Raw genomic sequence first — 14554 nt, 5'->3', positions numbered from 1 at the left:
TTCTTTTTCTCTTTTTTTTTTCTTTTGGTTACAGTTTTCAAAATTACGCTATTGTTTGAATGTCTGGCAAGTGATCCTCCCGTCCTGTGAAATGTATTTGTCCCCATCTCACTTTATTATTTATGCATGTTTTTCCTGCGTTAATGTTTAGGATCATCTGACAGATGAAACACAAGCTCAAAATGAAACAAAATGCAGTACTAGATACCTTACTAGATAATAATTTCTCGATAATTATTATTATTTCCTAACCAAAGTGTGCTTAAGCTTGAGGTCACAAATTGATGACCAAATTTCACTTCATTCAGGATTTTTTCGTAGAAAGCGGAATTTATGTTCCCGTCAGTCACAGCAAGTTGTACAGGTCATGAAGGAGCAAAGCAGCCACAAACCAACACACAATCGCTGCTATATTGGACGGTTTGATGTAATAAGAGACACACTTTCCAGAAAGTTCAACTTTTGGGAACAGTCCATAGAAAATCTCTGAAGTCTCTTCGGGTTTTCAAAAGTAAGACGAGTGTTTGTTCTTTTTGGTCAGTGGCAGTTTTCTCCTTTTCAATATGAATGGCTGATTGACATAGGAGGCATGTACTCCAGTCACAGAATTCCATTAAAGCTACTCTTGAATAAAAATTCAAGTTGTTTTTACATCAAGAGTTTGATAAGATGAGCATGAACAAGTATTCACAAAACTCAGAACCCGACAACGACGGTAATGAAGCCAACTAAGCTTCTTGTAAAATGAAGGCTATGTGCTTGCTTCAATAATAATGAAAATAACTAGTTACTAGCTAGTTATAAGGAAACCAAATAGTTACTAATTAGTCCTGGCTAGTTCATAGCAAGGTAGCTATAATTAAATGTATGGCTGGCTAAATCTAATGAAGATAATACTTAGTTCTAGCAAATATAACTAGTTGCATGAATGTTAAGGATCTTTGTTTTTGTTTTTTTGGGCGTATGCACGGTCGGTTGTGTGGTTGGAAAAAATGGCGGGCTGCTAAGGCGCGACGAACACTTATATATGTATATATATATATATATATGTATATATATATATATATATATATATATATATATATATATATATATATATATATATATGTATATATATATATATATATATATGTATATATATATATATGTATATATATATATATGTATATATATATATATATATATATGTATATATATATATATATATATATATATATATATATATATAATAATAATAATAATAATAATAATATTCCCTTTATTAGTCCCACAATGGGGAAATTCGAGATTCGAACCCAGGTCTCCTGGGGAGACTGGGTCCTGAACGCGGCGCCTTAGACCACTCGGCCATCCTGGCATATACATATATATATATATGTATGTGTGTGTGTGTGTGTGTGTTTTTTACATTCTTTGTATTAATAATTACCAATGTATACAACTGTCACTCATAAACAAAATACTGTGATTGCAGCTGCGGCATTTGTAAGAAGAACCAAGACCAGCATCTTCTTGTGCTGTGTGACACCTGCAAACTCTACTATCATTTGGGTTGTCTAGAACCACCACTGACACGCATGCCCAAAAAGACCAAGAACAGCTACTGGTAAGTTGCATAAAATGAAAATGAAGTAACAACTACTTGTCCATCCATCCATCTTCTGTACCACTTGTCCTCACTAGGGTCGCGGGGGGTGCTGGAGCCAATCCCAGCTATCTTCGGGCAGTAGGCGGGGGACACCCTGAATTGGTTGCCAGCCAATTGCAGGGCACACAGAGACGAACAACCATCCGCACTCACACTCACTCATACCTAGTGGAGGAAACCCACGCAGGCTCGGGGAGAACATGTAAACGTCACACAGGATGGCCGGAGCTGGGATTGAACCCACGTCCGATGCTGTCTCTCACTGTGAGGCCATCGTGCTAACCAGTCGGGCCACCGTGCCGCACAACTACTTGTGTTATCTAGAATTATATAAAGTTTACAGAATTCTGTCGGTCAGTTATTTGTCAGTGGCCTGGATACCCATCCGTCATTGTCAATCAGACATAATTTCAAGCCGAACCAAACTGTAATCGTCATTCGGTCAGTACGCCATGTGATTTCAACCACACTTTTCGTTAGTAACTTTCCCTAGTCCATTTAAAAAACAACAACAGGTGGAAAATCACATTTTATTTAAATGGCAAGTGCACTGTATATCAATGTATCTCCATCTTTAGGCCTCTTTAAACTCCCGTGTACGCGCAAACTGCAACACGTGATTGACGTGTTGTATTGCGTGGCGGATCTGCGCCACGGCTGCAACATATGCCATGGACACGTCAGAAATTGTTGCTGCGCGTAGAATGCATCGTGCTTTCTTGCTCTTGATTGGTTCGTTTAGTCACATGCTACGATGACATGCCAGACTTGATTCCACACCACACAAGGCCTCTAATTCTATTCAACCTTTCACTTTCAAAAAATAAAAGTTTCAATTTAAAACTTAAATAAAACAAAAAAATTGTAAAGATATTTTTTCTTAAAAATTTAAAATAATAAAAAAGAGACAAAAAAATTGCACAGTCGATGTCTTCGAGACGGAAGGGGGGACCTTTCGAGCTGAAAAGGAGGGCGTTCGTAGGGCCGAGGTGGCAGACACGTCGTATCAGCGATGGGAGCTAATTTGACGGGTGGGAAAATTATCGGTGGTGCACCAGCAGGAGGTCCTGAAGACGACCCAGGACACGCTGGAGAGACTATGTCTCCCGGCAGGCCTGGGAATGCCTGGGGATCCTTCCGAAAGCGCGAGAAGACATAGCTGTGGAGAGGGTAGTTTGGGCTTCCCAGATAAGCGGCGGATGATGGATGGATGAAATAATAATTGGATAATAAATAAATAAATTTAAAAGATAATAGTAATTTTTCAAAAATGTAAATAAAACTCGAGAATATCTTTGTAAAAAAAATTATTGTATTCAAAGCTACTTTCTGAGCTCATAGCTCATTAATTAGTTGCATACTTCTCGCAGAATATTGAACGTGACCTAGAAGTTTTCACACCGCCATATAAAGGAGCGTCTCAATTGACACGTCAACGTACAAGTGCTGAGCATCAAGAGGCTTCGACAGGCTATCTTAAATCAAGGGATGTCAGACGTAGCCTCTGCTGAAGTCCTGTGTCTCCTTGATGCTGAAATTAACTTTGGTAAACGTTGACATGAAATGGATGGATGGAGACTGTACAGCAAGTGCAAAGCGTTTCCATATATGGTCAATGCAGTCCACTCCAGCAAAGCCGGTGTGTTCACACAAAAAATATACGCGAGACAGGCGGGACATGTTTTTGTCAGCCGTTAGTGAAACGGGCGTCCGTCAGTGATGGACTTAGAGCTTCGTCGGTACTTGACCCGGTTACTGATGATTGCACTGATGGACGATAACCGACTTCCGTCGTTATTTTGCACTATGTCTTTATGAAACCCTGACTTTAAGTTGTGTATGATATAGTGAAGACATCCTGGTCAGTTCTGTTAAATGAAAAATTGCTATATGATCCAGAATCACAGAATCTGAGTAGTTACAAGGTAAGTTTCATTTTACAATAATTACAAAAAGGGCCTTCATCGTACAAAATATAATTTTCCTCACTACAACATACTGTACAACATACGTTGTTGTATCACACAACTCTATACCATCCTCTATATTGCTGGACCAATCCTCGGCTTGGGCGTATCCACTCGAGCGGCTTTTTCTTGCTGAAGCCGAGCTCAGAGTGTGTGGAGAGGGAAGTCAGAAGAATATTTTTACCCATAGTGGCAGCATTTCTACATTGTGTGTTTGTAATGGACACTTCGGCTAACATGAAAACTCTTCACATCCACAGCATCAAACAACTTTACCAAACCAGCTCGGTAATATGTACTCATCAGAAGCTAATTCTGTTTGCCAAATCTAACCTATGCTTCTCAATGCAATCCAGTTCTACTTACATTTTACTTTTGAAATGATAGTGTTGCAGATGTACAGTGTAGTCCTGTGGCCAGCCTTCAACCTTTAATTGAAAATGGTCGATTTTCTCTGACCCTCATTGCCAAATTATGGGCTCAGAAACTCGGTGTTTAGGAAATCGAAAATATGGCGACTTCATAATTTGTCAAAATTACACATCACAAACACATTTATTGAAATAGGCAGGCAACAATAGATTTATGTTTGTTTTATTTTAGTCACTCCAATTACCAACTATAAAGCATTAAAAAGTCAATTTTCATCAATGTGTCCCTGTTTGATTGGAACATGAAAACAAATAACAAAAGATGTTTTGGATTCTGATATTGTAATCAGTTCTATTCTGTGAAATGAACTTGTTGTTCACAGGCAATGCTCAGAGTGTGACCAGGCAAGCAGCGATGAAGCTGACATTGCTATGGAGACATTACCCGACGGTACTAAGAGGTCCAGGAGGCAGATCAAAGGGCCAATAAAATTCATCCCGCAAGAGATGTCGCCAGAGCCCAAAAAACCTCAAGTGAGAGGCACGGTGTGTATTGACCCTCAGGAACTTTCAAATATGTTAAGTGGAGACAAATCCAATTAAAGCTGTTTTTACAGATCATTCTCATGGTGCAGTTATACAGTACCTAAAAGCAGTGATAAGCACTTGACCCTTTTTGCCGGACAGTCCCCAAGCACTCCGGCCTCTATCTCGATACGCTTATTCATAAAAATTGTCTGCCCCTAACCCTCTTTCACCACCACAAAATAAATAAATAAGAGGCTGTGCATGACGTCGCTGTGGGAGAGATGCGAACAGCAGGGTTTTATTTAAACATTAGCTGGCTAATTTACTGTTCAGATCTGCTTGCCTTATGGGCTCATTTTGGTCTTATTTGTCTCCTTCTACTTATTAGTCTCCTTCTTCTTTCTTCTTCTCCACAAACGTGCCCAATACAAGTAAGTACGCACTGTTGGTGTTATAGGGAATGTTGTATTTCCCCCCATCCCCTGGTAATGGTATGCCCCAGTAGCAGGTGGGAGTCGCGGGTTACTTGATGTCAGAATCAGGAAATACAGGCACACTTGAATGCACGCCACTGTCTCACGTCTCTCTTCATACACAAATAGTTGGTAGTCTGATGCGTTTGGAGGCAAGTTTGTGCCGTTTGCGAGTAGGTTCAGCGCACGCACGAGGGCCAATTCGTGTGCCAGACTAAAATCCACCTCCGGCCTTTGTTAATGGATCCCTTTTTTAAAAGTTGTCACCTCACGCCCCCGGCCCCAAAAATTAGCACTCGGCCGGTCCGGAGGGCTCAACCGTTACGCCCCTGGGACGGACTGCCCAGCTTTGACTTAAAGTTTGACCGAAGACCGTTGCGTGATGCTGGTTGAATTTCGATATGACTTTTAATATAGTGAGTCGAAACTGTCACCCTCAGAAATTAACCATAGCAGCAATGATTTAAGTACCATCATTAATCATACATAGTATGCTTAAGTTTGACAGTTTTATCAAATCAGTAGGACTCTGTTAACTAATTAACTGCCAGTGACAGGGAAAATGTATTTTTCGAATACAGACATTCAAACCGAGGTACGTATTCATATTTTCCTTGCGGGTGCAGCATGTCTGGTATGATTTTGTGTTTGTGCGTGTGTAGGATGATTATCATTTGCTAACGTTAGCTGTTGATCAACGCTAAACATGAAAGGTGCTATGTAATTGGCTGGCCTGGACTATACATGCAGCGTTAATATGAAAAGTCCGCAAAAATGACTCGTATCATTTTAATTTTTGATATTGTGGAGATGCGCTAAATGACTTTAACGTTACCAAATTTTTTCTTAGTCGCTTTGGTACATTTTTCGGATCAGAATTGATATATCCAAAACATTAACTTGCGTGTCTCAAAACAAAACATGGAAAAAATGCAAAAGCTATTTGCTTTCTCAAAAGCAAATGTTACTTTCACTGAACCTGTCACTGCCATTAATTGTTTTTGTCACTGTGTACGGATAAGTCGGTCAAATTGTTTAGTCATATTGTCAATATAACAATGTACTCTGGGAGGGATATTCAGTAATGTAAACAGTAATCTAAATCTAAGTTACACCTTTGTGTATTTGTAACATTGATTAGATGAGACCGGCCTTATTTCGCTTTTACTGTTGGCACTGTAATTTGTTGACAAACCAGCTCATTGTGGGAAAAAAAAGACACCACTTAATAGCAAAAAAGCAAACAAATTAAAGAAAAGTATAAATATGAACAATTTCCTTTGGGAAAATTACAAAACTACATGAACATTGCTAGGCAATTTGATGACTGGTGGTTGTGTTACTTTGGCTGCTAAAAGCAGCTGTAAACATTTCAATGCACTCTGCAGACACTAGACGTACAAATGATCGCTGTGACTGGCTGTCGCCTAGAGAATCAGTGCACTGGACAAGAACCAGAAGTGACGAAAGTGGACAAACTGATTTTTTTTAAGCTATTTCTCAAGAACTAAATCAGCTTCTCTGATTTCACTTCTTCTCTATGGACACAACAGCTGGCTGGACCGAAGAGCGCTTAGACAAATTCACCACTCTCATTCATTCAAAACCGCCGTTATTGGACACCATGAAAGGCTACACATTAACTATTGCTGCCGATGGCATGGAAGGGAACTACTTCTCAGTAGTTGGCGCCAGCGTCTGCTTTTGCGGTGTGTTCTTCGGTTAGTTTCCAGTCCGACGTGCCGACTTCTTGGCCGACGCGACAGTTGGCCACGAAGGCCGACGCCGGATTGGTAGGTCGAGGCCTTAGGTCGATGTAGTTATTATTGTGACGGGCCAAGAGTCCTGGCCGGTTTTGGAAGCTGGTCGTGTATGTTGTATTCCTCTTGGTCCCACAGCCCGCCATGATATTGTCTTACATTGTTTATATTTTACCTTGCTTTGTGCTTGTGTTGCTGCTGCATGTGACGTAATAGGTACTCTCTCAACACCGATTGGCTGTCGGGGACGCAATCGGTACTCTCTCAGCACTGATTGGCAATCGGGGACGCCACGGAAAGTTCACATTTATTAATGCTGGGGAAATGGGCAAATAAGCAACATTTTTCTTGAACTACTTCATCCGCGCTGCCAGGCAAGCATTCGCACCTGATCGCATTAACGACATTGACTGTATAATATGTCTTGGTCAGCGAAATGACTCTGGTCGGTCGCCCTCAATGACTCTGGTCGGTCGCCCTCACATCATGTGATGAATATCATGGAACAGATCCTGCTTCACCACTTGAGACTGTAAGTGCACATGCCATGACCATCTGCAGTTAGCATATCAGATGAGAATGGAGCACGATGTCATGTTTTCACTACACTCTCCCCACTCTCACTTGCCCAGTGGTGGTCGACATTTCTGGACTTCTCCAATGCCTTCAACGCTATCCAGGCTGTGCTACTCAGGGACCAACTGGGCCATGGGTTTTAGTTCATGCCTCGTGACTTGAGTTGCAGATTATCTGAGATGCAGACGTCAGTATGGGAGGTTGGGGGACTGCAGATCAGACTGCATTGTGGGCGCTTCAACGGTGATTTTGCACTTTTCAGTCCTGTTCACCTGTCCACTTCAAACTTCAAGTACAACTCCAAGCTTGAGAGGTTTACAGGGGACACTGCAATGGGGTGTTGTATTAGAAATGGACAGGCGAAGGAGTATTGATCAGTGATCCAAGACTGTCACATGGCGTGAAATGATTGGTGGTGGACTTAAGGAGTACCAGGCCTCAGCCGGACATATACCTGGATGAAAGGCTGAACTGGATTGCCCACTCCAGGTTCATCCCTAAATGCTGAAGGGTTGTTTTCAATTCCTTTTCTTTGTGAAATCACTCTTATTGGCTGCAGCATTTGGGTATATGGTCAGTTTGTTCATTCTACAGACAATGGTACACTGCCACCACCTTTAGCTGGTCAGAGACTGGATACACACTCCCACACAACCAGGTCCACTAGAAATATATACTTTATTAAATATTTCATTTAAAACCCTAACACATTTCCCCAACTAAATCACACAAGGACAATAACGAACAGGACAAAAGATAAATGCATAAAACCGTTGGCCACTTAACTGGCCCGATGGCCAATAGCCCCTCCCCAGGGTCAAGGCTTAAGACGCCTGTCTGTCCCGGCTCCTCACAGGAGGACACCTCAGGGGAAGTTACCGACCCAGCGCCGGAATCGCAGAGTGGTTGCTGACGTAGCAGGCGCTCGTAGGTTGATCTGGCACTCCTACACACCCCGACCTAACAAGACTCGCCCTATATATGGGCCCCTAACGCTGGAACAACTGACCCTACACTTCGCTGACTTCGCCGCCAGCAGCCCTAGTGACTACGAATGGCACCCACCCCCCACTGTTGAGTGCACGACCGTTGCCTTGTGCGCCCCGCTTGCCTCGCCAGTCGCTCTGCTGTCCTCCACATGGCTCCACAGAGACACCCCTCTGTCGTCTGCCCCATTATTATCTGTTTGCCTCCCCAATCACCTGCAGCTGCGGGATCTCCCTTCCTGACACAGGTGTAGCCCATCACCCTAATATGTCTCTGTCTCGCTGGCCAGCATCCCCGCAACATCCACTACAAGATGTTGCTTTCATGTGATGAGCTGTGACATTGTCTCACAAGATGTATCTTTTGTTCATTCTGATTGCTGACAACAAACCAAACAACAGGAATATTCAAATAAACCATCGACATTACAGTAAATATTGCGCATCAGCACCAAAAACAATAGAGATTTAGGAAAGAGGAGATGGATTAATTTCTATGTGGGACTCAAGTCGAGGTGTGCTGTTGCTGGATAAATCTAACGTACTAAACTTTGCTTGATAATCTTTTTCTTTTTGCAAGGATATGATTTTAAGTCTGTTGTCTGACTTCTGTAGTGAAGAAAAGTAAACTAAAAGATGCTTGCTGCTCCATTTTTTTTTTAACTGAACCCTACGCCGCATCCTACTTATCTGAGCCGACCATGCTTTAATCCAGTGATATAGAGCCTTCTACAGCCGCCCCCGAGAGACTTTCAAGATTCTGATCTGACAGCTTTGTGGCACTGGCAGGGTAGTTGTTCACCTCCGCTTTGCTTTTTCCTCACTGCCAATATTTGACCTTCTCACACCCCTCTGGGAACTCCAGGGAACTTTGCTCTTGTTGCAAGAACACCCCCAACAGTCCGTATTGTTGTCGGGCTCAGTTACAAAAAAAAACAAGAAAAGAAAAGAAGCAATAACATGTCCCAGCAATTTTTACGTGCTCAGCATTATTTTTGAAAAGGCTTGTCTGAGACATGGGTACAAGACTGGATGAGGACACAAAATAAAGACACCACGACCTGGATACAAAAGCAAATATGGGCCCTTGCTGACTTAAGTATTGTGGAAGCATGATTGGTTGTTGACGAAAGGCAGAAATGCGTCCTGAGTCCCACCAAGGTGGCTTTCAGCAAGTTATTGAACCCATGTGGAGCTCGCTGATTCTCTCCTGTATTTAGTTTTAAATATGTCTACAAAGGCTACCAGAAATACAATCATGTTTACATGAATCATGAAAATGAATTAGGTATTAAGGCTGCCAAGATTAGTCTAATTATCACGACGCCTTTGACGCTAAAAATCGTTGGCAATTACTTTTAATAGTCGGTGCGCCATTTATTTATATATAAGTATGACCATCTGCAACACACATGCGCATTATTGCTAATCCGGGTCGTCCGTGATGTAAAACTGAAGCATTGTGGATACCGTAATTGAACAAGGCCCACGTAAGCAACCCAGTCTGAAAGTCCGGGGTTATTTCACAAAATTACAAAATACGTTGTGAACCTCCCTTTCATAGCAGCACAGCAGTGATAAACGAGCATCCAAAAAAAGGAAGCTTGTTATAACTGATGCTTGATTTTATTTCTGACATGAGGATATTATTTTCTGGAAGCTTGTTGTTCGATGGTGTGTGTCTGATGGAACGTCACACGTATGTCTTGTTGTTGTACGCTAACATATTGTAACGTTCTGGGATTATGACGGCATTAGTCTGCAAACTCAGGTTTATTAAAAACCATAACACAGTTTCTAAATTGCCGCGTTAGACATTGAACCACTAAAGCACATGTGCTACCTCCTGGTCAGTCGCGAGTCTTGACCAAGCACAGAGTGTTGCATATAAAAACTCGGAAATCTCAGCACTCATAGTAAAAAAACACGAACTATTTGCCACAAGGCCTTAATGGCAACACATAACAATAAAAGACATAACCTACCTAGGGAGCTAGAATATTCTAATTTAAAGTGCTAAAAAATTATGTTGCTCCCTCTTTAAAGGGTTTTTATCTATTCCAGGTTCATACCACATTTTGAATGTGTAGCTCAGATTATGCATACTAGAGGAGCAAAACAAAACGTTTTGGATAAAGGGTAAATAAAAACAAAATTAAAAACCAATCCAAATATTTATTTTTGTTTACTTTAGCCGACTGCATTTCCCTAATTTTACTCATATGATTTCACTCCCTTCTACTTTAGAATTAGAATTAGAATTAGAAATCCCTTTATTGTCATTGTACTCAAGTGTGCAACGAGATTAGAGGGCTCCCCTCTCCAGTGCAATACAACAATAATACAGACAAATGTATAAATTAGATGAATAAATAAGAGAGTGCAATGGAATTTTAAAAAAGGGTTGGTGTCCAAGAAGAGTGAAATATGTTTACAAATATTTGTTTTTGTATTTTTCTTATATTTTGTGCATCTCAGCTTTGTGTATAGTTCTTGGTTCCATTTTAATATGCACTAAACCATTACTGCTAAAAATGTTAAGACCACAGTACCACCTTCAATTTCAATTGCTCCTATCATTTATTAATATGTTGCGAATGCTGGTACAAGCTGCAAAGTTTAATACAAATTGAATACATTATCATCTTAACTGTCTCTATTTTTCATGTGTACATACGTTAAAGAATTCCAGCATTAAACTACAGATGGTGATATAAAGCCAGGTGCTTGCTGGGGAGATTTACAGATGATCCGATTAGCAAAATAATTGTTTGTGGCGGACCTAATACATATGTCATTTCTGTGCCAAGACATTCTCTTTTCAGAAAAAATAAAGGCTTTTCACACTCTCGGAATTCATACGCACATTCTCTTTTCATTGGGTTTTAGCCTTTTCACTCAGTGACCTGTAAATGTAGACTTTCATTTTGCCTCACCAATCTAGAATACTTTTTGGGCTCATCCATGTACTTTGGGGTGGTGGGAAACCCTCAGATAACGAGCAGTCTTGGGTCACCTGTTTTCTGGGTTTGCTCATTTAACGATGTTATTCTTTCACAACAAGTGGCAAAATGGCCGCCCCCTGAGATGGATTAAAAACGGGTGGATTATGCTGCTCAAGTCATAATCTAGAAATACAATATGCATCGCAATACCATTTTTAAACTAGTAGGGCTGCATAGAACATATTATTGTAAAGAACATTTTTGACTTTTTACCCCAGAAAAATGAATGTCACAAATCTCTCTCTCTCTCTCTCTCTCTCTCTCCCTCTCTCTCTCTCTCTCTCTCTCTCTCTCTCTTTCTTTTTCTCTTTCTCTTTCTCTAAATGAATATCCTGTTACTGGCACTTTGTTAATATCGTCTGCTATGAAGCAATGCACACTTGTTAAAGTGGCTCAGAAGTGCATAATTAATAGCTTGATTTTTCCCTGCGATTTCTAAGATGCCAGCAGTTTTAGTATTCTCACCTGAGCAGAGTTTCGATCTGTGCGGCTAAGCATCTATCAGCTCATGATTAGCCAAACTACCCTAAGAGGCACCCAATGCATAACAAATATGAAATGCACCGAGTGAAGCAGCTCTTGGGTCGGAATTTTATTACATTTTTCTGTGGACGATATCTTGACACTAAGTACCCCATCTGGTATGTGACATTGAGCCAGAAGCAACAGATGGAATTGTTTTCACTGTCTGTTAAATATTTTGTTGCTATTCATTATTGCTTTAAAACTTATTCTCCAGCAGCTCCACAAGAACATGCAAACACAAGTGTTGTGGATGAAACTAATAGCAAGGAAACCCCGTCATCAAAGGCACTCAAAATTTACAGATTTTAGAATTTTCAGTAATTTTTGGCGCACACAAAAGGCACAACACATGATAAGGTGTCCCGTCCATTTTGGAACAAATATAAGACTTTTATTTGCGCCTTTTGGGTGTGAAAATTGAGTAGTTTAGATACTTTACTTTTACTTTTAAATATTTTTAAAGTTTTCTGTCAATATACGTTCTTTTCGTAAGTTTCATTAGCTCCTTTTGTTTTCGCTGCTTTGCTTCTGAATGTCGCTAACTGTTTTTTGTAAATGCTTAATGAGGTTGTCTTTGCGTGTGTGAAGCACATTGAGTTGTATTCTGTGTCAAATGTGTTATATAAATAAAGCTGACTTCCCTTGCCTTTAAGTCACCTTGGGTAATACAGTCAAAATCAAATACAGTCCATAATGGATATTGAGGTGTGTCAAGTAAATAACTGCAGTTCAACTCGTTTTTAATATGAGGCATGATTTTCTTGATTTGGTTTCCCTGTACATTTTTTGGATTGCCTCCAAATAGGAGCTGAGTTACAGTTTTGAAAAGGAATACCACCATTCAGAAACATTACAAAAAAAACTAAACAAAAAAAAAACAGACTAATGCCTGTTGGATGAGTGAGAGTTGGGTAAAGTCACAGAATTGGAGTCAGATTACTAATTTGAGTTTACATTGGTTTAAAATTAAATTCTAACATTGATTTAAAGCTAAATTCCAACAATTTATGGTGGGATGACTAGGTGCTCCCCAAGACGTCGACTTCTCCAAGACCGCTGCAGTCTACATGCCAAATCAACAAATTATTTGGTTAATTGACACTAACTTCTTCATCGGTGTCAATGTGAGTGTGAATATTTGTTTTGTCAACATGTACCCTGTAATTGACTGAAGACCAGCCTCGTACCCAAGGTCATATTGGATAGGCTTTAGCTAGAGCTGGACAGTCCGTCCCAGGGGCGGAATGGTCCAAACGCCCATTTTTGGGGCGTGGTGGAGGGTGACAAATTATAAAAAAGGGCTCATTTAACCAAGGACGGAAGTGGATTATTTTCAGTCCAACACACGAATTGGCCCGCTTGCGTGTAATGTGTTCGTGAGGCGCCCAAAAGTTCATCTAAAAAATTACATCAGAACGCGTCAAAAGCGCCACTACTAACTGTTTGTGTATGAAGGGACGTGAGACAGCAATGTGTGTTCAAGCGTGCCTGTATTTCCTTATTCTGACATCACATAACCCACGTCGCCCACCTGCTACTGTGGCATACCATTATGAGGGGGGGGGCAATACCACAGACAGAGAACAGAGGGGAAGTCAAACCGTTAAACAACTTGGGTTTGATGAAACCCTTAGCACCATAATAAGACCATGATAAGGTAAGCGGATTTGAATAGTAAATTAGCCAGCTAGTGATTTTTAAAGAGGTTGTGGTCATGCAAAAATGTAAAAATTGATCCCAGTAATGAATGGGCACCAGGTGGTACTATTTGGTACGATCATGCGCACATTCTCTCATACCGGGTACTGGACGTTCAGTAAACCTCATGGCTTTTAACTGAAAAAAAATAGAATCACAGTGTCAGGGATGTTTCTATCAAAACAAGCCTGAACAAATGAATCAACCAGCCAAGTTTGTCTGTCATTTACGCGCGGGGCAGCCCTCGAACTCCGAGGCGAAGCCAGCGTGTTCGACTGCACACATGGTTTTTATTTGCATCAGCATAAGCAATTTGAATATGCAATACAGAATGGGAAACTTGACATTTGACTCCATCACACTCTTCCAGCCTATTCTAATGGTTTCAGATTACAAGACATCTTTTGGTGTATGGTGTATTTTCACAAGGCCTGACACATACAAGTTATCTCTCTGGCCATGACGATATTGTTGCTTTAGAGGTACCAAGCCTTGTGCTGAACCTCCCCAAGTCATAAGTTACGGCCTTAGAAGCGAGTGAGTCTCTCTTTATCTGCTAAGGGTCTAAGAGGTCATCAACACCTCAAGGGAGGTGTTCACAGAAAAGGGCTCTGGCGTTGGGGAGTCACATTCGCGAGGAGCCGTACCTGGCACCCATAGGACAGTTCAATTTGAGGCCAGAAAGATACGAATGCATGTGCAACAAAGGGGGCCTGTAAGATTAGTTATAGTTTGAAACTTGCTAAGATGACAAACTAAACAACAAAACTAACAGATGAACATACAAACTTAAATTTCTTTAACATATCCCTCCTGTTTATCAAGTTTCAAATCTCATCATCAAAGGCTGTCGCTTGAGGGGGGAGAAAAACTACCCAAAAACTCAAAAATTCTTGGAGAAAAGGGTAGAAACCCATGCCCCAAACGAGAAGCCCAAAAAAATAATAACAATTAAAAGATAATAAAGCAAAGCTAAAGCTGTTTTTGGTCCAATACATGTATGTACAAAATAAACCC

General features: G+C 40.8%; 1 protein-coding gene across 2 annotated transcripts in view; it reads left to right on the top strand.

The window, feature by feature from the left end:
• Positions 1-14554, top strand: part of LOC148321111 (PHD finger protein 14-like) — a 98507-nt gene that overhangs the window by 32125 nt on the left and 51828 nt on the right. For both annotated transcript variants that reach the window (XM_088319319.1, XM_088319320.1), the window contains exons 13-14: positions 1475-1606; positions 4370-4532. In XM_088319319.1, coding sequence (XP_088175445.1) covers positions 1475-1606; positions 4370-4532 — 295 coding nt within the window. The remainder of the gene's footprint in view (positions 1-1474; positions 1607-4369; positions 4533-14554) is intronic.

This window comes from Idiotropiscis lumnitzeri, chromosome 16 (genome assembly GCF_059441095.1).
Source record: "Idiotropiscis lumnitzeri isolate Australia: NSW breed Sydney's pygmy pipehorse chromosome 16, RoL_Ilum_1.0, whole genome shotgun sequence".
Lineage (NCBI taxonomy): Eukaryota > Metazoa > Chordata > Actinopteri > Syngnathiformes > Syngnathidae > Idiotropiscis > Idiotropiscis lumnitzeri.
Note: the sequence above shows the minus strand (reverse complement) of the source record. Positions and strands in the feature narration are given on the sequence as shown.